This window comes from Prionailurus viverrinus, chromosome A2, assembly GCF_022837055.1.
Source record: "Prionailurus viverrinus isolate Anna chromosome A2, UM_Priviv_1.0, whole genome shotgun sequence".
NCBI lineage: Eukaryota > Metazoa > Chordata > Mammalia > Carnivora > Felidae > Prionailurus > Prionailurus viverrinus.
This window is the reverse complement of record NC_062562.1, coordinates 108737822-108762234: the sequence shown is the minus strand read 5'-3', so window position 1 is coordinate 108762234 and position 24413 is coordinate 108737822. Positions and strand designations below refer to the sequence as shown.

At 35.1% G+C, this 24413-nt stretch overlaps 1 protein-coding gene across 7 annotated transcripts in view; it reads left to right on the top strand.

The window, feature by feature from the left end:
• AGMO (alkylglycerol monooxygenase) overlaps positions 1–24413 on the top strand; it is a 400045-nt gene that overhangs the window by 166769 nt on the left and 208863 nt on the right. For all 7 annotated transcript variants that reach the window (XM_047851087.1, XM_047851089.1, XM_047851083.1 and 4 more), the window contains 2 exons: positions 4479–4582; positions 19160–19255. In XM_047851087.1, the coding sequence (XP_047707043.1) occupies positions 4479–4582; positions 19160–19255 (200 nt within the window). The remainder of the gene's footprint in view (positions 1–4478; positions 4583–19159; positions 19256–24413) is intronic.

Genomic DNA, 24413 nt, shown 5'->3' with positions numbered 1-24413 from the left:
TGTATGGAAACCAATTGGTCAATAAATTTCATATATTGAAAAAAAAGAAACAAATAAATTAAGAACAAAATTAATAATGCCAAGGGTTGCTAGACATGTAGAGAAAATGTAACTCTCATACACTGCTGGTGGTAGTACAAGAAAATGCACAGCCACTGGAAAATGGTTTGATTGTTTCTTTACAACCTAAATGTAAATATACTATACAGCTCAGTAATCTCACTCCTGAGTATTTGCCCAAGTGAAATGAAACCTAGGTTCAGAGAAAAAAACTATATTAGAGTGTTTATAGATGCTTTATTTGTAATTGCCCCAAACTGGAAGCAACTAAAATGTTCTTCAACTAGCGAATGAATAAAAACAAAACAAAAATTTTGATTCAACCATTAAAATGGAATACTACTGAGCAAAAAAAAGGAAAAACAAAGTACAGATAAAATGGAGAAGTCGGTAATGCATTATGCTTAGTAAAAGAAACCAGACTCAAAAGGCTAAATACTATGTAATTTATTTATATGACATTCTCAAAAAGCAAAACTATAGTAAAGAATTCAAATCAGTGGATATGAAAGACTGGGAGAATGAGGCCTGGGGGATTGACCACTGTATTATCCACTTCTTTGTAACACATTAGTGGCTTAGCTCACAGTCTCTGTGGGTCTGGAATCTGGGCACAGTTTATTAGTTGAGTGCTTCTGGCTCAGGTCTTTCACGAGGTTGTAGTTAAGCAGTTAAACTGTCTGCTAGCTGCAATGTTACATGAAGGATCAGCTGGGGGAAGATCTGCTTCCAAATTTACTTACATGGTCGTTGGCAGGATTCAATTCCTTGTGGAGTTTGAGCTGAGGTGCTTAGTTCCTCACTGGTTAGCTTGGGGCCTCTCCTGATTCCCTACCATATGTGCTTTTCAAAAAGGCAGTTCACAACATGGTGACTGACTTTCCTTAGAGAATTTGAGAATATAAGAGCACTCGAGATGTAAGCCTCTGTCTTTTTACAACCTAATATCACAATTGACATCCCATCACCTTTGCCAAAATTATGTTCATTAGAAGGGAAATATTAAATCCAGCCCACACTCAATGGGAGGGATTATACAAGGGATGAACATCCACAAGGGCAAGGATCACTGGGGGCTCTCTGAGAGGCTACCTCCCATAGACAGCCTTCTAGATCCCAGTGATTCAGTTTTTTACTGAATTCAAAACACCCTCACCTTCCCCAAGGTCCCAAGAGTTTCATCCCATTACGTTATCAGTTCACAGTTCAGAATATCATCATCTGATCAGGGAGCCATGTTCAAGTTTACTTGCCACAAGCACAAAGTGCAATGAGGAATTTTTTGGGTTGGTCAGAACTGTCCTGTATCTTGATTGCGATTACACAGCTGTATTTGCTTGGTAAAAACTCATATTACCGAGTACTAAAAGGGATGGATTTCACCATATGTAAGCTATACTTCAATTAAAAAAAATGTTAACAAACTCAAGAATATAACATACACATAAACACACATATTGCATTAGCTTTTGGCCAAATCAAATGATTGGTCAATGTATTAATAAAATATATTTATACAAGTCTATATTTTAATACTGGAAAGTAACATAATGTTTCTAGCTATATTATTGAAAAGCCATAACAACATCCTGTACGCTTGTATAATCAGTACTTTGCTAATAGGAAAAGAAAATTGTTATGGACTATAACTTAAAATTACGTTAGTTCATTGATAGAAAGAAGTTTATTCTTAAAATATCATCTTTCCTCTTTAATATTTGTTTTTATTCCTTAGAACAGGTAATTCATCAATTCACATATTAGTGAAAATGAACATATTTGAAAGTGTACTATTAATCTGTTATTTTGCTTATAAAAGAACTACTGAAATAATTTTCTATAAAACGCATTTTTATAACCACTTTCTAAATGATTTACTTCAAGTAAGGTGCATATAAACTGTGGGAAAAAATCTTATATTTTTTTCTTGTTTTTCCTAGTTCTGAAAAGTGACAGAGGTAAGGCAGTAGGATCCAGTTACTGTACCCTGTTTATACAGCTGTACTTCATTGAACGGGGTCTTGTGTTACACACAGTTTGTGATAGGAAGTAAATGCTTTTAAAACAACCAAAGAGATAGGTCTTTAACCTCCACCTTTGTGGATTCTTTGTTCCACCATTTAGCTTCTGTGGAAGTTATAGGAAATAGTTTAAATATATCCTATTACTCTCTAATTGGGCCTCATCTGATTAGCTCATCCCCTTCTGAATTCATAACATGCATGCATTATGATGAGTTTTTAAAGTGAATCCCAACAAGTCCAACAAAATGGACGATGATTTTTTGTAACAAAGTTTTTAAGTAATAGGTTCCAAAATGTTTAATAATGGTTATGTTCTAAAGAGAAAATGGTGTTTGGATTATTTTAGAGCCTAACTCTACAAGGAGTTTTAAAAGGCTTAGTAGATTCATCAAGTTTATTACCTCTCAATAATCTTTCACACAACATTTGAAGATATCAAGTGCCACAGAATTCTTTGTAAATTTCTTATTTGAAGTGTATAACTAGTCAATAAGCAAGAGATTAAGATTCTAGGTTATTTCAAGGATTATGCTTGGGAAGTTTGGGGTCATTATGATGAAATAGTTTTCATTTGCATAAGAGCAATTTCCTTAATTGGTTGGATAGACATACAGGGTAATTACTAGGAATGATTAAAATGTCAACCAATCAGGGGTACCTGGGTGGCTCAGTCACTTAAGCATCAGGGTCTTGACTTAGGCTCAGGTCAAAATTTTAGGATTCATGGATTTGAGGCCTGCATTGGGCTCTGCACTAACATCACGGAGTTTGTTTGGGATTCTCTCTCTCTCTCTCTCTCTCTCTCTCTCTCTCTCTCCCTCTCCCTCTCCCTCTGCCCCCACTCATGTGCTCTGTTGCTCTCTCTCAAAATAAATAAATACACTTAAAAAATGTCAACCAATCAGGACCTAAGTTACACATAAACTTATGGTTTATGAAAATACTTGCCCCCCCCGAAAGTATATAACTTTAATAGTAATGACTTCTGATGGAGAATTGTACTCATAATTCTGTTCATAATCTTTCCATTTTCAGAGAGTTAAGTCCTTCTTAAATCTGAGCTGTCATTTATTTACCAAAAATTCTTTTGCAATTTTGTTTGCTAACTCTATATAGATTGTCCAGAGATTTTTCATTTCCTAAATGAGAAGCAGAGAAGTCCACCCAGATTGGTGAGGGAGGGATATATATATATATATATATATATATATATATAATCTTCTAACAAATTATTTCGCCACATGCCAGGTATTTTAACTTCTAGTATAGGGCTACTGTAAACATCCATACCCAATATTTCCATTCGTAGTCTGTTTGGTCCCCATGTGTGCAAGACTAAAGGATTTAATTTCTAATATATACTGGCATGGATACAGTGATCATATCACATGGTTAATTTTGTCTCCTATACCTCCTATCTCCTATATTTGTAGCAAAGAACTTAATTATAGTTAGTTTAGCTAAGAACATACTTTCTTTTAACTGAATAGACTATAATGTGGTATCTGTAATTACGGTAGGAAATACAAAATATGCACAGAGTGAAAAATGTGTGATTGTTCTATTATGTCTACTAAGGAGGTCACTAGAGTGACATATTGTTATAGAAAAAAAAAACAAGGAACTATCCGTTTGGGATGTAAATGAATTGCAAGGCTGTATGTGAATAGTCTGCATAATACTTGATGAAAATATACAACTTACATTTAATTTTTTATTATAAGGATGAAACAGCAATTATGTGTGGAAATTTTAAAAATGATAGTGTAAGATACTGGATATTTGTAAGGTATTGGAAAAGCTATATGTTAACTAATATATTTCTATAAATAAAAATGAATTGTTAGATCTTAGGACCAAATATTACTCTGCTCTGCCTTTTATTCCAATAGACAGATTTTGAGACATTTAAAAAGCCATCAGGAAGAAATTTTATTTACTATTTCATTCCAAAATTTATACCAGTTTCTCCCATTACATTATTCTTCTTTAATTATAAGTATATTATCACATACTGAAAAATCATCACTATCCATTGACTGCATTGTTACAACGCTGATGGTTAGCTTTTATGATTTGTCATATTATAATAATACATTAGCAAGTATAAATTTTGGAAGTCATTTCAGCTTGCTGGAGGCATTGCATTATTTCACATACACTATCCATACTTATTGGCTATGTTTCCGTTTTCTTATTTGTTTGTAATTTGTACCCTCACTGTTTCCAAGAGTCATTTGAAGCAGCTTATTTTAATTATAATTATATTGGCTAGGTTTTTCAGAGATGTTCCAGATTTTTCTTCCTCACTTAACAAGAGCAGCATACATAACTGAAAATGTAAGTTGCTTTGTTCTTATTCTCATGGCTCATTTCAAATTATGTGTTTTGCAGAGGTTAATATTATGTGGGCTGGACACCAAACCCACCACAGTTCTGAAGACTACAACTTATCCACAGCACTGAGGCAATCTGTTTTCCAAATATATACTTCCTGGGTAAGTTGTATAAAATTGAATACATATAATAATATAATACATTTTTAATTTTTTAATTTAAAAAAATTTTTAGTGTTTATTTTTGAGACAGAGCGAGAGACAGAGTGCAAGTGTGGGAGGGGCAAACAGAGAGAGACAGACACAGAATCTTATGCAGGCTCCAGACTCTGAGCTGTCAGCACAAAGCCTGACATAGGGCTCGAACTCACGAACTATGAGATCATGACCTGAGCTGAAGTCAGATGCTCAACCAACTGAGCCACTCAGCCACCCCATAATACATTTTTTAAAGTCTCAATTGTTTCCATTTCTTCCAAGTAATCTAAAATAAAGTGTTTTGTTAATGCTTTTGTCTCCTTTCATAAGGCAAGACACATATGAAGCAAGTGGTATTTTGCAATGGTAGTCTTTTATTTGATAAAACAAAACAAAGCAAAACAATAACAACAACAAAAACACAATTTCACCTTGAGGTATACAGCAAGGTGGGAGATTGGCTGTCTACTTTTTTTATTTACTATAACTAATGACAGTGATGTATAGGCAATGTATCTTCATTCACATATATGCAAAGATTTCACAAGAAACTTTTTTTTAAGTTTATTTATTTAGTTTGAGAGAGAGAAAGAGAGTGAGAGTGAGCAGGAGAGGGGCAGAGAGAGAGGAAAAGAGAGAATCCCAATCAGGCTTCACACTGTCAGCATGGAGCCTGACCCAGGGCTCAATCCCATGAACCATGAATCATGATCTGAGCTGAAATCAAGAGTCAGCTGCCTAACTAACTGAGCCACTGAGGCGCCCCAAGATTTCATTAGAAACTTTTTTTAAAAGCAGTTTTAAAAAATTCAGTTCCCATTTCTCCATGCCCAAGTGAAATCTATGTAAATTCTTTGCTTTTTATATACATATTAGAGCAGTTAATATGATGCTCAATAAAAATTTTGGCTCTAAAATATTTTTACACAAGGAAATGAGCAGACTAATGAAAACCAGAAATAGCCTCTATTTTGAAGTTTCTTCTGATTCCCTGGGCATACTTGACCCACTTGGTAATAGCCCTCCTCTGTGATTGTCACTCTTTATGTCTCCATAGCTATCCAAACGACTGCTGCTAAGAGGCATACTGACATAAATAAAAGATCAGAGTTAGCAACACCCCTGTCTGGCTCAGTCGGTAGAGCGTCTGACTCTTATTTCAAGGTCTTGAGTTCGAGCACTCATTGGGTATAGATACCACTTTAAAAAAAGGAGAGGAGCACCTGGGTGGCCCAGTCCATTAAGTGTCGGACTTCAGCTCAGGTCATGATCTCAGGGTTCGTGGGTTGGAGCCCCACATCGGGCTCTGTGCTGACAGCTAGTAACCTAGAGCCTGGTTCAGATTCTGTGCCTCCCTCTCTCTGCTCCTTGCCTGCTCACACTCTGACACTGTCTCTCTCAAAAATAAATAAACATTAAAAAAATTTTAAAAAAGGAGAAAGTGTTATCACTGTGTAAGTGCATTCATCAATAAGCTATTTATTAACTATAACTTATAATGTTACAGCACTTGTATGGTTCTTTATAGTTTGCAAGGCACTTTTACATACCATTTATTGAATACTTTCTGTGTTCCAGACAATCTTCTAAGATTTCTTTATGCATTAACTTTTTGATCTTCATGGCAACTTTATGAGACAGGTACTAATATAATGCTCATTTTAAAATGATGAAACTGAGTCCATAGTTCAGTTATAAAACTAGTAAAAGGGAGAGTTGAATTTGAACTCATTCAACTGAGTTCAGTTCAACTGGCTGCAGGGTCCCTGATCTTATCCTCCACACCAAATACTCTTTTATTTGCCTCTATATTGTTTTTCACTTATATTACTATGCTAGATCAAGTGTTACTATTATCAGGGAACCAAAGATCAGTGAGGTTAATTACACAGCTAGTACATGACAAAATCCCATATTTGAAACCAGATGCTTCATAAAAATATATATACTGGCCTGTGTTTTAATCCAAACAGCAGCATAGGCAAAACAAATCTATACGTCACTGATGGTACAAATACATTTGCTGAAAGAGAAATCCAGGTCCCACCCCCTACATCACACATCTGTGTTACTGTGTGTATTAATTTCCTAGGGCTGTCATGATAAAGTCTCACAAGCTTAGTAGCTTAGAACATCAGAAACCTGTTGTGTCATAGTTTTAGAAGCCAGAAGACTGAAATCAAGGTGTTGGCAGGGCCATGGTCCCTTCCCTGAAGACTCTAAGGAAGGATATGTTCTACTACTGTCTCTGAATTTTTTAGGTTCTGATAGTTCCTTGACATTTGGGAGCATAAGTCTCCCTGCCTATATCGAGATTTCTCCTTTTCTCTTTATATAAGGGCACAAGTCATATTGGATTAAGCCCCACCTACTCCATTATGAGCACATCTTAACTAACTATATCTATAAGGGCTGTATTTACAAATAAGATCACATTCTGAGGTAGGAGATAGGATTTCAACCCATGAATTTTGTGGGGGACACAATTCAATCTATAACATGCTTTAACCAAATAGGTGGAAAAGAAAGAGCACATATCTTTTCCATATCCTTACAGTTTGTGCTGGAACTCTGAATGATTCATTGTGAAAGAAATTATGACCTATGTCACAGTTGGATAGCTCAAGACTGGCCTAGGGCTCCAGTGAATAAAAGGAACAGGCCTCTGATAGAGGGGAGGGATACTGACTATCCTCCCTTCTTAAGAAGTAGCTTCATAATGCAGACATTTATTATCCTGTACATAGGCTAAACATAGCCTATACATAAACATATTAGCCTATACATAGGCTAAACATGTGCCTGATTAAAACAATGATCTCAAATATCTTTATTCTCTCTTGAGTTATATATTTCCCTTTGCATAAAGATAAGTCAAGCCTCTAGTGTTTACATTTAGGGGGATAAAGCCTCCAAGAAAAGATGTAGCTGTATTTGAAGTTGGTCCAGGAAATTAATGCAGTGTGTAAATTGATTATCTGAGGAATTATCAAAGGAGACTTTTTATCAGAGCATCTTAGATTTCAGAACTGGAAGAGATCTGGGAGACAATATATTTAAATCACCTATTTTAAAAGCTACAAAATGAATCTCAGAGGAGCCCACTACCTCATACAGTATTGAACATTGCTGGTTGGAATCTGAATCCGACATTTGGCTCCAAGTTTATGGTAATCTTTACCCTAGTTTCATTTGCGACATTCCCCTTATTAAGTCAATGCATTCAAAGCTACAGATTAGTGAAAGCCTAAGTAAAATACAGGTTCACACCTATTTATTGCCAGTATAAATCCCTTTTACAACCTCATATCATCTTGCCAAGGACACAAAATATGCTGAGGGGGGAAATGAGCATTGGGAATGCATCAGAAGCTGCTAACTTGGGGGAGGGGAGCAAGCTGGAGGATTTGCCACATGGGAAATGAAACTCAGAGATTGTGAATCAGATTGGAGTTTTGTCTAGCATTTGTAGGTCTGTTAGAAGATAGCATAGATGGTTTAAGGGTCTGTGATGGTCAATGATCTGTAGGAGGTCTTTCTAGACATTAAAATCAAAGAATACCACTAGTTAGTTTTTTTTTTTTTCATTTTCTTTGAGTCTTTTGTAACATTCTTCTCATTAGTGCTGCTGCATACAGCAGGTAACTTGGTAGTTACTAAGGTAACAACATATTTTAGAACAAGTAATAAATGTCTTTGAAGAGAAAATTAATTTGTGAAATGTAAAACATAGTTATTCTTAGAGTGCTTTTTGTTTACATTACTACAAAAGTTAGGGTGGCACTCCTGTCATTTAAAATAGTTAAAGATGAGAATTCAACTTTCAAGAATTTCTAGCTGTACTTTTTGCACTTTTTTAAAAGCCATTTTTAACCTCAGATTTACCATTGCTCATCCAAAAAGAACTGCGATGGATGGAGGCCATTTTAAGGGAACCTTATTTACTACACACCAAAATATGCGATTTTGCCTGCTACTTCCATCTCTTACTACGTATCCTAATTGATACAATAGCTTAAACATGATAGTCTCCTCAAATAATAAAATGTGTCTAGATCCATGGATATTATTTCACAGACAACAATGTCAAGAAAGTGCTTCATTTTCTTCCATCTTTATTTGGATAAAATACCTGAATGCTACAGTTTATATTCAAAACATAGCTAGAAAAGTGCTAGAAAAATTAAATGGGTTATGCCAAAGGGTCATAGGAACCAACTTGAAGGAACACCTCATGGCCAAAATCTGGAGCAACTTGAACAGTAAAATATATAATGAAGTATAGAGTTAGAATTCAAAGTATAAAATAAATATCTTTGAAATCAGCCCATACTGATATAGATAAATGATGGAATAACTAGATAAATGGGGACAAATATATGGGAGACATGTTCCTTTAAAGAATTCCAAAAGAATCACAGATGATATACATAGATATATCTACCCCCCCAACCCCTGCCTCTAGGAAATGGTGCTTAATGTCTTTCTTACCCAGACCTTTTGAGTTCAGACTGTACTGAGGACTTCCTGTACAATGAGTAGAGAATTCATAATGGACATGGAATGTAATGGGACAGATGGTAGCTACACTTGTGATAAGCATAGCATAATGTATAAACTTGTTGAATGACTCAGTTGTATACTTGAAACTAAGGTGACATTGTGTGTCAGGTATATTCAAACAAACAACAAACAAACAAAAAGTAAAAACACCAAAACAAAAACAAAAAATAAAAGAGAGAGAGAGAAAGAGACAAAGGGTGAAGTACGGGTGGGAGGTAACTTTAAAATGGAGACACCTGGCAAACAAAATCTCAGATAAAGTTAATTTTGTCGGTGATATCTTGTTGATAGCATGTACCCTTTGATAAGATGTGATAATAATGGCCTATTGAATGGCCCTTCATCCCTTTGGTGTTTGTCACCAAAACCCATAGCCGAAGAGTAATCATGAGAAAAGACCGTTGTTGAACCCAAATTGAAGGACATTCTACAACATACCTAACCAGTACTCCTCAAAAGTGTAAAATGAGACACTGGGGACATTTGAGAAACTGTCACAGGTCAGAAGAGACTATAAGATATTAAGACTTTGTAATATTGCCTCCTGGACGAGATATTAAGTCAGAAAAAAAAAAGTAGAAAAAGCCTAGTAAAATCTAAGCAAGATGTACAGTTTAGTGGAGTTTAATTAATATTGTACCAATTTGTTTCTTAGTTGTGGCCACGCAGCTCAGTAATGTGTTAATGAGGGAGGCTTGGTGGAGAGTATGTAACAACTCTCTGTGCTATTTTTGCAACTCTTTTACAATATAAAACTATTATGGAATAGTTTATTAAAAATGTAATTATATGTACGTACCTATGTTCTCATAGAGCCACTGTGGATCATATAACAACTCTTAAAAACCAAAAACCAACCAACCAAACAAAACCCCTTAGAACTAACAGCAATAGCCATTGATTCCTGGGACCCCTAGAGCATCATAAAGAGCAATGATTCAACCAATACTATCTTAAATGGGTTCTAAGGTAATTCCTTATTTTTTCATTCTTAATCCCTCAACGCATCACCCATTCTTAGCTTTCCAGAATGCCAGCTCTGAACAAGCTAAATTGCTCTCTAGGTTTGAGAAAGGAATTTCACAGACTCCTACCACATGCAGATGGAGTCAAAACCTGGTCCCACTTCTGTCTCCAATCTCATCTTCCACAATCACTTATTGTCACCTCATCTTCAATGAACAATTAATTTTCAGTTCTCTAAATATACCATGTCGTAGTGTCTTGATATGTCATTGCACATGCAGTTATGTCTGTCTGGAAAATTTTTGCCCCTTTACCCCTGATTCCTTCATCCTTCAGGACTCAGTTCACTCCTTTCTTAGATCCTTTCTAACTTTGCCTAGGTTGCTGTTTTTTGTTTTGTCTTGTTTTGTTTTGTTTTGTCCATAAAACCCTTGCATATCTCTATTATAGCACTTATTATTTGCATTACTGCCTTTCATGCCAGTCTGTAAACTTTAAAAGGTATTTTTTACTGCTATATACCTAGTATCTCTAAAGTGCCTGTTGCAGTCAGTGCATAATAAATGTATACTATGTGAATGAACAAAATTTAAACAAATGTTTTATGGATGTCAAAATACATGTGTCAGAGGAACTATTTTGCTACATTAACTAGAGTAAGTCAAATGAGTGAAATAATTTAAGTATTTAAAAGATCACCAAAAATTATCGATAGGGAGATTAACTTATTTACTTTTTTGAATAAAATATATTTTGACATATTTGTTTCATATATGAAGCTATAGCATGGGAAAGGCTAACATCTGCGTTTAATGAGTTTAATATTTCTCTTAAAAGCATAGTCAATAAAGGATAAATGCACTTAGTTTAAATGACTAGGTTGAGTAACTTATTTTTAACTCTGTAGTATCTCTCAATCATTTAAATTGTTTTAATTTTTAGGTTAGTGTTATAATCAATATAATAAGAATTTATAAAATATAGCTTATTAGAAATCTAAAAAGAGGTAAATTTTATCCACCATCAGAGGAAATCAATATAGTTATAATATCCATTTATGAAAACTTTTCTTCCACAAGTTAGGGAATCTGTAAATATATGTTGATATTATTTTTGAGCACAATAATTTAAAAATACATATTGTTTACATCTAAGAAACACTAGGGGACAATTTACCAGAAATAAGGAATTCTGAGTCCCAGTCTTAGCTCAGTTATTAACTAGCTTTGCCACTCTGAACCAACTGATTAATGTTTGCATTTCAGTGATCTTGTACATGAAGTAGGGTAATTAAGCGGTGCCTGGGTGGCTCAGTGGTTGAGCTTCCAACTTCAACTCAGGTCATGATCTCACAGTTCGTGAGTTTGAGCCCCACAGTGGGTTCATTGCTGACAGCTTAGAGCCTGGAGACTGCTTCAGATTCTGTGTCTGTTTCTCTCTCTGCCCCTCCCCACCCTCATACTCTCTCTCTCTCTCTCTCAAAAATAAATAAACATTAAAAAATATTTAGACATGGGGTAGTTAATATTTGCTCTGCTTCCTATATTGTTATTTTGAAGATTACCTTAAATGATGAGTGTGGAAATTCTCTGAACTATAGCAGTATGATTCACATATATAATATTGTTTTTATATTACATATAAGACTATAGAGGAACTGTTAGTGAAATCTCAAATTTTTTATTGCATCGTACTTTCTGCCAAACTTCATAAACAAAGGCTATTTTTCAATATGTGAGAGCTGGAATTATATAAAGACAAATGTGAAGAAATAAAGACACAAGAAACTAACAACTTTGATGTAATGCAGTCAAATACACAGGGGATAAAATTCTCATAACTCATATGTCACAGATGGAAAGCATACCTTGAACCCCCCATGCAGTAAAGAAACAAAACATGTCTCAGGACTTTGCCTCAGAACTCCAAGGCATTTCTCCCCACACTCAACCACCATTCAAAGACAGCATATAAGACAAAGTTCATGTCTACATATTCAATAAATTAAGCCCTTTGCTCTCTGTGTCTTGACCAGTTTCAGAGTCTTGATTCTAGCATGCATCAGGAAAAGGGAATTATTCTGTAGTTTACCAAAGTCATTTTAAAATTTGGTAAAGATAAAATTATTATCTGATACTTGATGTTTCATTTTACATAAATTTGATAGTCATTTTAGGGTTTAGCATGGATAAATAAGAAGACTCATAGTGAAGAGCTCTACAAAAGGTAGCATTATCTCATTGTTACTTTAAAAAACATAAAATTGGCCAAACTATTCAACTTCCTCTACATGGTATAATTGTTCTTATTTTGAGATGTGCATCCACTCTTTTTTTGTTTCTTTTGTTTTGTTTTTGTTTTCCATATACACTCTTGATTGGCAGAGCTGGTCATGGTGCAAAGTTTGAGCATATGAAGAGACATAAGTAAGACATGAGCTCTGTCCTTAAAGTGCTTGCTTTCCTTGGTGGGATTTCAGTAAGGCAATAGCCATTATAAATACAAATTGTTAAGGTTTTAGAGAAGTGTCTGCTTTATTTTTTTTTCAACATTTTTTATTTATTTTTGGGACAGAGAGAGACAGAGCATGAACGGGGGAGGGGCAGAGAGAGAGGGAGACACAGAATCGGAAACAGGCTCCAGGCTCCGAGCCATCAGCCCAGAGCCTGACGCGGGGCTCAAACTCACGGACCGCAAGATCGTGACCTGGCTGAAGTCGGATGCTTAACCGACTGCGCCACCCAGGCGCCCCATAGAAGTGTCTGCTTTAAGAACCATGGTGGGTCAAGGGGAGCATCACTGAAAAAATGCCTGAGCTCAGTCTGGAAGAAGAATAAATTTTTTCCAAGAATGAGGTTGTAAATGGAATATAATGTAGAAGGAGCACATCACTGAAAACACAAAATTATGAAAAAAGTATAATAAACCTAGGGAATTGCAAGTAAAATGCATGGTATATGTATTAGTTTCCCAGAGCTGACTTAACAAAGTAGCAAAGAGTGGGTGGCTTAGAAATCTATTGGGTCATACTTGTGAAGGCTCGAAACCTGAGGTCAAGGTACTATAGGGTTGATTACTTCTGAAGGCTGTGAGGAAGAATCTGTACCATGCTTGTCTTCTCACTTTAGGGTGGTTTCCTGGTGATTTTCGGTGTTCCTTGGCAGGGAGATGAATCACATTGATCTCTGCCTTCATATTCACCTTGCGTTCTTCTTGTGTGCATGCCCTCTCTGTGTCCATATTTCCTCCTGAGAAGGAAACCTGCCATGGTAGATTAGAACCCACCCTAGTTAGCTCATTTTACCTTGATTACCTTCACAAAGAAACTATTTCCAAATAAGGTCACATTCTGATATACTGGGGGATAAAGTTTCACATATCTTTTGGGGGAACATGATTCAACCCATAAAGTTTGAGTATGGCTGAAATATAGGATGTATAAGAAGGTGGAATGGGGAAAGGGCAAAAGGGGTAAAGCATAGTGATGGAAACAGAAAGATGGGCCTAGATTATTTAAAATAGGACTTCCTATGTAGAAACACAAGTGCTTATTCCATACATACAATTTAAGTGGATGTGTTTTAGGAAAGAGATCGGTGTTCTCTATCTGCAATCAGAAGATTTGGTTCTATATATCATGACTAATTCCGGATTTTAGGAATGTGGGACAAGTGTACTTGATTATTCAATCTTTAGTTCATCAACTATGAAGGAAAATTTTTTCTCTAAAGTAGCATTATAAAAATCAATGACAATTATAGAAGTGCAGATACTAATAAAGTTAAACTACTTTATTTTTTTTATGTTAATTCATTTTTGAGAGACAGAGACAGAGTGCAAGCAGGGGAGGGCAGAGGGCAGAATCTGAAGCAGGCTCCAGGCTCTGAGCTGTCAGCAGAGCCTGACACGGGGCTCGAACCCACGAACCATGAGATCATTACCTGAGCCGAAGTCAGATGCTCAACTGACTGAGCCACGCAGGCAATCCAAACTACTTTATTAAAATAAGATAGACATGAATCCTGGAGTTCAATTTCTTTTTTTCCATTTCTTTTAAAGTAATCATACACTTAACTTTAACCGTTTGATTTAGCAGCTTACTTGTGGACAGCTCTCCTCTCTTGACCCTTGCTTTTTCTTGCAGTTTTTCGTGCCTCACGACTTTATTTCCAACTTCATCCAACCTGAAATGCGTAATTTCTTTGACTCTGGAAAACAGTCTGCCTCCTTCTGTTGCATCTGTCCTGAAATCCCCAAGCTGTGTTTGAATCCGGTTGCCCACGTACTTCATTCCCACACCCAGCTTGCTGAGCTCCTGTGGGCGCCCTGTAGCACCAGCTGGCAGCTCATTGCCCTCCACGTATGGCTTCCAGACAGAGCTGAGCTATCAGTTGAGTGCTGCTCACCAAGCGCCAAACATGAGCCTCCTCCTTACCTGGAAGAAGACCTTCCAGAACTCTTCAATCTCCTCAAGGTCTCTTTTCCACTGATGCCCCTTGCTTTCAGCCAGTGACCATATTTAAAACTTCACAGAGAATGTGAGTTTTCCTGTTTTTCCCTCACTCTACTTTCTTTTAGATATACTCGTTAAGATTTGTGAATTCACAAGTGCACACACTTTCTTGTCTCTAGGTTTATAGAAAATGTTCACCTGTTTTGAACAGGTCTTATTCTCAGATTGGTGACATTGCTCCTGTCTGAGTTCCTGTCCTGGACTTTGTCTGACCAACTACTTTTGGCATGTGTCCCTCTTCCTCTTAACTGGCTCCTTCTGAGTATACCAAAAAATATATTCATATCTCTCACACTAAAAAAATAAATAAAATGTTCTCCCTCATCCATGTTCTACTGAAAGAATATCCCCACCTCTCTCCTTCTTTGTTTTCTGAAAAAGAGAAGTAAATAATCCCTACCTCTATTTCATCTACTCCTTTGAGTCATTTTAAAACTTATTGAGGTCTGGATTTCAAGCCTACTTCTCCACTGTCCAATCCAGTGTCATTTTTCAATTCAGTTGATATTTGCAGAACATATTTGCTTACTCAGTAGCTTCCTTGGGATATATCTCAAAGACTCCAACACAGCATTCCCTAAGTTGAACTTTATAAACCTCTTTTTCCTCCTGTCTGCTGTTTTGGTGAGCAGTTATCACACACAAGCCACACACAAGCCACAAATCTGGAGGTCTTCTGATACTCCTTTGTCCCTCTCATCTATGTTTAAATAGTTACCAAAGCCTTAGATTTCTTGCATGCCCTTTAATCCCCATGGCTACTGCTGTGGTTAAATGTGGGTGACTTTCCATTGGGCCAGTGAACTAGATTTCAAAATTATTTTTATATTTTTATATTTTTTATTTTATATATATATATTTTATATTTTATATTTTATATTTATATTTTATATTTCTCTGACAATATTTTATATTTCTCTCACAAGCTTAAAAAAATGTAACTGCTCTCTCACGATCTAGGATAAATCTTTTCTCCTTAGAATGGAATTAAATGCCTCGCCTCCTGGTTTTGACTAACGTCTAATTATCATTTGTTTTTACTTTCATTTGGCTGTGATGGTGAGAGAGATTGACCAGAGACTCTCTGAAGAAAGTCATAGATTGTTTCTTCAGAAAATTACATATGCCCCCATGCACACAAACTCATGTTTTGTTGTGGTGATATTAAAGGGGTTCACAGACTCCCTTAGATCTGTCAGTGAACCCCATTGTCCAATCCAGTCTCTGGACACACTCTCCAACACTTTCAGCAAGGCAGAGAAACTTACAGTTCCCCTTAGTGTCCTACTTCATGGTACCCTTCACACAATCCCAGGCTGCTCTGTTCACGTGATGAGCAGAATAAAACCCACTCATTTTCCATCTAGTAACCAAAGGTCAACTGTAGGACTATCCTCATTCTTTCCACACACACATAAGTGTGGGTTATTTTTCTCCTTTAAGAACCTGTTGTATATGACTTCCAATAAAATGTAATAAAATAACCCAGGGTAGACAATCAAATTTAAAGCTAAAGAGACTTGGAATCAGAATGACATGGTGAGCTCATGGCAGAAATGAATTTCTTTGGTAAATGGTATAATGTTCCCTGACCCAGGTACTGAGAGTTTAACTTTGAGGAAGGAGAAATTTCTTCTCTTAAATTAGTATCATTTCAGGCTTTACGATGGAACTGACACTTAAGTTCGTTTTAAAAACTACAGAGGATTTGGGAATGTGAAGATGTGAGGTACAGAAGATGAGGGAGGGATTTCAGACCTGGACATTTGCTAGGCTGCTTTCATTTTAGAAATTAGAACGAAATTAACTTTCATGTGGTTCATGAGACTTACTCCCTGTCCTATATTTTTCTTCCTTCCTTTCTTTTTCTTTCTTTCTTTCTTTCTTTCTTTCTTTCTTTCTTTCTTTCTTTCTTTCTTTTGGTTGTTAATGTTTGTTTATTTTTGAGAGAGAGAGAGAGAGAGAGAGAGAGAGAGAGAGAGAGAGAGAGCAGGGGAGGGGCAGAGGAGGGGCAGATTCCAAAACAAGCTTCAGGCTCTGAGCTGTCAGCACAGAGCCTGCTTGAAGTGAGGCTTGAACCCATACACTGTGAGATCATGACCTGAGCCAAGTCACGCATGCTCAACCAACTTAGCCACCCAGGTGCCCTAATGTATTTATATTTCTTATTAGAAGTTTCCTTTTTTGGAATTCATGCTGAACTCATTTTTCCAGTTTTCTGATAATTATATATACTGATTTGTAAGATTTGAGACCTTGGTTCATCAAATGTGTTTTAGGAAATCTAATCCTGTGGGAAATTCCTTGAGAAAGTATTCAATGGGGCAACCTGGGTGGCTCAGTTGGTGGTTAAGCGTCCCACTCTTGATTTCAGCTTAGGTCGTGATCTCACATTTCTTGACATGGAGCCTCCATTGTGCTCTGTGCTGACAGTGTGAAGCCTGCTTGGGATTCTCTGTCTCTCCACCTTTCTCTGCCCCTGCCCTGCTCACATTCTCTCTGTCTGTTTGTCTCTCTGTCTCTCTCCACCCTCTCTCCTCTTTCCTCTCTCTCTCTCTCCTCTCTCTCTCAATAAATAAACAAGAGAAGTATTTAATGGGCTAACACACTTGTGATTCACATTAGCATGGTAAAGGCTCCGAGAAGTTCTGTGGTAAACAAATTTAACTTGTTTAACTCAGCACTTCACAACTTATTTGATCCTAGAACCCCTTTTTCCACAGCAGCTGTTATCTCAAAGGACTATTCATTCACACTTTGGGGAATTATAATGACGATAAATATTCACCTGGTATGTACTCTCTTTCTGAATAAAACTATTTATTAAACATCCAACCTAAGTTGTTTTACGTTTTTATTCACAACTCCAAGATTCCAAAATAGTCCTTAACCTAAAATACTTAAATCATAGGGGCGCTTGGGTGGCTCAGTCGGTTAAGCATCTGACTTCAGCTCAGGTCATGATGTCGCAGTCTGTGAGTTTGGCACGTGGGGCGGGCGGGCTCTGTGTTGACAGCTGAGTCTGGAGCCTGCTTGGGGTTCTGTGTCTCCCTCTCTCTGCCCCTCCCCCACTCACACCTCTATCTCTCTCTCTCTCTTTCTCTAAAAGTAAATAAACATTATTTTTTTTAAATACTTAAATCATATATTATATATGTTTCAAAAATTTTTTATTAACCTACTGTAAGAGATCTATTTGAATATATTTTAATAAGTCAAAAAAGACTATCATAAATCTTTTGAAACCAAAAGGATGGCTAAGTTTCAAATGGTTTTCTCCTTCACCATTTGAATGAGAAAATTAAAGTATAAAGAGGTTTAAGAACTTTGTGAACATCACAGAGAGATACTGCAGTAGATCCAAGACTTAAAATGGATGTCCTAAAAAAGAGCCCAATATTCTTTTGTTGCTCACCAATCCAATCCATCTTTAATAATACATTTATAAATAATAAAAACGATCCTGGTTGTGATGACAGTTGAGATTTTTCATGACTTAAGGTTCAAAACAAAACTGGGAATGGTTTTTGTAAATGTCCAATTTTAAATTCACAATCAAACTAAACACAGTTGAAATGATATTGGCCTAATTGAGAACAAAAGCTTTAACAGAAATAAAATTGTAATAATCAGAAGAAATGTTTTTAAAATAGCTAGTTGTCTGGAAATATTAACTCGAGAAAATCCGGAATGTAAAATGAAAGTACGATTCTTTTTATTCTTATTTGTTTGTTTAGCATGTCATTTAATTAAATGGTTTTTTTTTTACAACATGAAATCACTCTTGGAGATCAAAGTCATTAGCAGAACACAGCAGACTGTGCCTATTAGTTGATTCTAACCAGTTCTGCGGTTTAAGCATAAGTTGTTTTTCTAAGGCAAAGGCATTTCCGTCTGTTAGGAAATATGGACCTTTAAAATTTATTTCCACTATGGCATCATATCATAGCTTCTTCCTTAGTCACTTAAAAAAATTTAGGACATATCGTGCTCTCAATCAACTACATAAAACCATATTTGAAAGAGAAAACTTCTTATATGAAGTTACCTTTTCAAAATAGAATTTCATTTCATTACTCAGCATGCTGGGCCATAATACAGTTTGGGAGCCATCAATGCATAAAGGCACAGGATACTTTTTTTTTTTTCCGACTAAAGTGAGTCTCTCTGTGTATAAGAAAAACCTCTTTACTCCCAGGAAACACATCCAACCTTTTCAAGATTAAGGAAATAACACACCATGTATGCTATTTTAATTAGTATTAAATATGGACTAAAAGTCTGGTGAACTTAGCTTCTACCTGTCTGTAACTTTATCACCTTGTGGAAAATTAATGTTGCAAAGTCAAATGTGGCAATAAAATATATAGAATAAGGCATATTTGCTAAAGAATAAGATGTATTCACGAAGTTTATACTCATAACATTCAATCATTAGTAAAAGTATATTTCATGTTGAGAAATAAGATGTGCAAATTTTTAAATTTTTAATTTTTCAGATATTCTACTCTCCCTTGGCCCTCTTCATACCGCCTTCAGTATATGCTGTTCATCTTCAATTCAATCTTCTCTACCAATTTTGGATCCACACAGAGGTGACTTTTTTTTCTTTTTTGTTTTTAAAGTTCTGTACCTAAATAGTTAGCCTGAAGCAATGTCCTGGAAATCCACTAGCAGCTGATTTATTGTGTAAGAAAAATCTTTGTCTGCCTTCTTTAAGGAGAAACATCTGTTCATTTTTATTCCTTTTATATTGAATATATATTGCAAAGTTTATAAGAAGCAATGAGGCCAGTTGGTCTCAATTAAATAATTTTTGAACTATTAAGTACCAAAACATTCTAATACTATGTTCAATACAGTATCTTCCTGTATTACAGTTTATTAAACATTGTTTACCCAAAGATGTTGAAATTCATTTCAACTTAAATATATAAATTTAAATATATATATATGTAATTTTTATATACTTATAAATATATACATATATGTAATTTATCTATTGAATGTAACTGTTATTTAAAATATTTATTTTATAATATGATTCATTATATAATAATAAAAATATTTATTTAAAATATATAATATTGATACAGTTTTATTTACATATTTATACTTACACACATACATATCAGTTAGTAGGGACTCCGAAAAATGTTTAACTCTTAAAGAAATTATGAAAACTCTTTTGATTGGAAATCCTGCTTTATTTTAGAGTTTAGGATTTATTTAGAGAATGTTCAGTACATTTAGCTTTTTCTCCCCCCAGAAAAGTAGCATATATAATTTCTTGGATTGTCTGTCGTATCTCAAATTTCCAGATTTGAATTTTTGCAGATAGATCATTAAGCAACTGATTGTTTTATGAGCTATTGTACTCTGCTGGTTGTCAAATACCAAAAATCAGAGACCTAGAAAAATTTTTGCTTATGTACATGAGAACCTTTTCAAGCATTTGGTATTTGTTGGGAGTGTTTTGAAGTTCCATAGGAAACACATTGACAGGTGTTGCAGATGGTTGAACAATACAGCAAATAACAGCTGCATTAGATACCAAAGCTTGATACACCAAGTACTTTATTTCATTAATCTGCAGTATTCATGCTACTGATTTACTTGGGAGTAAAGAGACTGTTATTATGGCTTTGGACATATGTGACATTATTTGAAGATCTGTGGTGAAATAGCATTGCATTTTATGGCAGTTGACATACATCAAATAGTCAAATACTACAACTGTCTGAAAGAGTTGTTGAGGCCAATTCTGACTGTAGAGGTCAAAGACCAAATTTGTTTAAATCAGTAAAGGAAAGCTTTCTGATGATTTACATGGAGGGGTTAAAGGAGAATTACATTTTTATAGCAGCTCTGCTCCAGGTCAAGCCACGTATTGGGTCAGGTATTAGTTTGTGAATACAGAACACTGGTGCCTAAGTAACTTCCGCCTTTTCCTGTGTTCCTCTGAGAGGTCTATGAGCTTGAGTTCCATCTCAGTATGTAAAGAGGCAGTGGTGGAAAGCCACTGGTGAAACATTTCTTTTACACTCAGAGCCTCCAGGTGGCTTCATTTCTAAACTCAAAAGCAATGCATTACAACTTTTCACTTGTGTTATACTTCAAGGTTTTGAAAGTAGTATACAATGCATAATTTCTACAGTTGAGCTGCACAGACAGCAAGAACACACTTTCTGCAATTAAGGTTTGGGTCTTGAAATTTTAAATTATAGTATTAGGTGTGAAAACATTTATAAGATTTCTTACAGCTGTGCATTTAATTCCATTTATTATTATAGACAGCATACTACCATTTATTTAAATAACAGAATCACACAGGAAGTAGAGCCAAGAGATTTGTAACACTGGCTGTTTCTGGACAGAGGGGCAAGTGAAATGGAGAACTGGAGTGGGGAGAAGACTTAACTTAAAAAAATTAAATGCTTGCCCTAGTTTTTGGAAGTTCAATACACAGAAACAATAGTCCATTCACATAAGCAATACAGAAGCCATAGTAGACGTGACACTGGTGGCCAAAAAGCCCTGAACATTCCTGAATGGAGGTTTGATTCATTCAGTTGTTTCACTGCCACGGACATCCATAAAATCAGTTTTCACTCGGAGGGAGATTTGGTCTTAAAAAGGTACTGATTTTTTAAAAGTGAGGACAGGTTCATTCACTTCAAGCAATTAGGTTAGGATAAGAGAAAGTAAAAAACAACAACAACAAAAAACAAAACAAAAGACTGACAACATGCTTTTGAAATATTGTATATGAGAGAATAAAAAGATCATAAAACAAAATGAAGAGTTTATGATGAAATTTTCTGTTTAATTTTGGATTACTCTGATGGAGAGGTAATATTGTTTATCCCCTTCCTCTTTTCGGAGAGTTATAAAACCTTCTGCTACAAACTGTACTCTCTTGTTTAATTTTTGCCTACATTTTTGTTTATTGTTCCTTCATCCAAAGTGTCCGAAGTACATAGTCAGTTATATTCTTTTCCTCTGAGTTTACTCAAGGCAAGTAGAAAAACTTATTATTTAATGTATGTTTTAAAGTGAATAACTGTGGAATGTTATAATTTTTTGAGGTTTTAGATGATATTTGAATATCAGATGATCTACACAGTATAATAGCAGTAGTAACATTATCCATTACCTTATCATTATTTATTATGTTTACTTATTATCATTGTTCATGTACACATCAGTTGGTCCTTGGGCAAAGAAATATAAAAGAAATAATTATTTGGCTTAAATATTTGAACCCATATGACTCAAGGATTTTTATCGTGCTTAACTGAAGCCCTTAAATGGAATATGATGCAGTTACAAATAAAATGAGCAATCTTTTTATGGACTAATATGGACAGATGTCCAAAAAACAGAGGTACATACCAAAGGATATTATTTTTATTAAAAAAGGGAAAACAACTATGTGTTTTATATGTTCACATATGCATAAAATGTCTGTTGAAGTATACATGAGTAATCAACTCTTTTCCTAGAGGAGAGATATTTGGGATGGCTAGGAGATAAGGATTAGAATGAAATATAAGCATTAATTTTACTCATTCTAATGTGGGCAGAGAACTTTCTTTTTGTGATACTATTTCCCTAATAACAACGATGTTGTGTGGCATTCCATGTATTTGATGGACTTTGATGAATTTGCTTTAATGAAATGCCTGTTCAGGCCTTTATTTTTATTATTACTTTTAAGTTTATTTATTTGAGAGAGGAAGAGCTGGGGCGGGGCAGAGAGAGGGAGAGAGAGAATCCTAAGCAGGCTCCACACTGCCAGCATGGAACCCTATGAGGGGCTCAAACTCATGAACCATGTGATCATGAACTTAGCTGACATCTAGAGTCAGATGCTTAACTGACGCAGCCACCCAGCCACCTCTCAGGCCTTTATTTTTTCTTGAGTTGTTTGCCTAAGTGGCTTGGAATTCTTTATAGATTCTGGGTATAAAGCAATGTCAGATACATGTATTTCAATTGTATTTCCTCAGTTTGGAGCATGCTTTTTCATTTTCTTTACGAATTCTTTTGAAAAATATTGAAGCTTTAATTTGAAAAGATTAATTTATCTTTTTTTAATGGTGAGTTCAGGTGTTTTTTTTGTCTACTTTTTGTATTTTCTCTAAGAAGTCTTTGATTATCATAAACTTTCAAATAAATTATCCTAAGGTTTCTTTTGGAATCTTTTGAGTTTTAATTTTATTTTTGGACCTTTCATATACTTCAATAAACTTTAAAATGTGGTATTTTGGGGGGGGGGCCTGGGTGACTCAGTCAGTTAAGTGTCGACTTTAGCTTAGGTCATGATCTCCTGGTCTGTGAGTTAAAGCCGTTTGTCAGGCTTTGTGCTGACAGCTTAGGATTCTGTGTGTCCCTCTCTCTCTGCCCTTCCCCTACTCATGCTCTCTCTCTCTCTCTCTCTCTCTCTCTCTCTCTCTCTCTCTCAAAAATAAATAAACATTAAAATTTTTTTTCTAAAAGAATATGGTATTTGGCAGGGGTATGTTATTTTATGAATACCCACTTAATATACCACCCTTTAGATACTTTCATTTAGCCATTGGACTACCTAAGTCCTTTGTAGAAAAGAAAATTGACCATATATAGTTAGCTCTAATTTTAGACTTCTATCCTCTTCTATGGATTTGTTTCCTCTTATACCAATCCTTCACATTATTGGGTATTATAGCTTTATAGGAAGTATTGTTTGCACAATTGTCAAACAATTTGTTGAAAAATTCTCCAGGATTTTTTAATGGACAATTATGTAGTTTTTGAGTAGATAGTTTTTTGTCTTTATTTCCTTTATTTACGTCATATAGAGTCTGTCTCTTTTTTTTTTGCCTCTTTTAGAGTTCACAGGTAGTATATTTTATGTCAAATTTTGAAAAAAATAAATGCTATTATTTCCTTAAACATTATATCTATACCTTTATCTCTCTCCTCTCTTGGGACTCAAAATACCTACATGTTTATTACATTACTTGATATTGATTCATATCAGCACTGCTTTGTAATTTTTAAAATTTCACTTTCTTATTAAGATTGGTTCATTTCTATTAATTCGTCTTCAGGTTTAATTACCTTTTTACCTGCTCCCTCTAATGTACTTTTAAGCCCATTCAGTGGATTTCTCACATCAGATATTATGCTTTAGGTTTTAGAATTTCCATTTATATTTATAAATAGTTTTTCTTTCTCTGCTGAAATTATGTTATTCATTATGACTGTATTTTACTTTAAGTATTAATTATAATTATTATTTTAAAATTTTTATCTGCTAATTCCAACATCCAAGTCATGTGCAAGTCTACTTCAATTGACTGTTATTTTTCTTGTTATGGATCACATCTGCCTTCTTTGTATGTCTAGTATATTATTATTGTTGTTACATGCCAATCTCCATGGCACATTTGTTGTAGCGATGTTAGATTCTGATATATTCCTCTGACCTTTTCTTATTTTTATTGTAGGAGGCAGGGAAATAAAATTAACTAATTATCCTGTGTTTTTGGAGGTTTTGATTTCTATTTGATAGGACATGGGTATTTTAGTATGGTCTTTAGTTATGAGGCATATTCTTTATCCTTGGTGGCCTTTAATCTTAGGGCAAGAACTATCTTGTGTGTGTGTGTGTGTGTGTGTGTGTGTGTGTAATTAATGAAATGCCCAAGGTGTTTTCTTTTTTTTTTTTTTAATTTTTTTAACGTTTATTTATTTTTGAGACAGAGA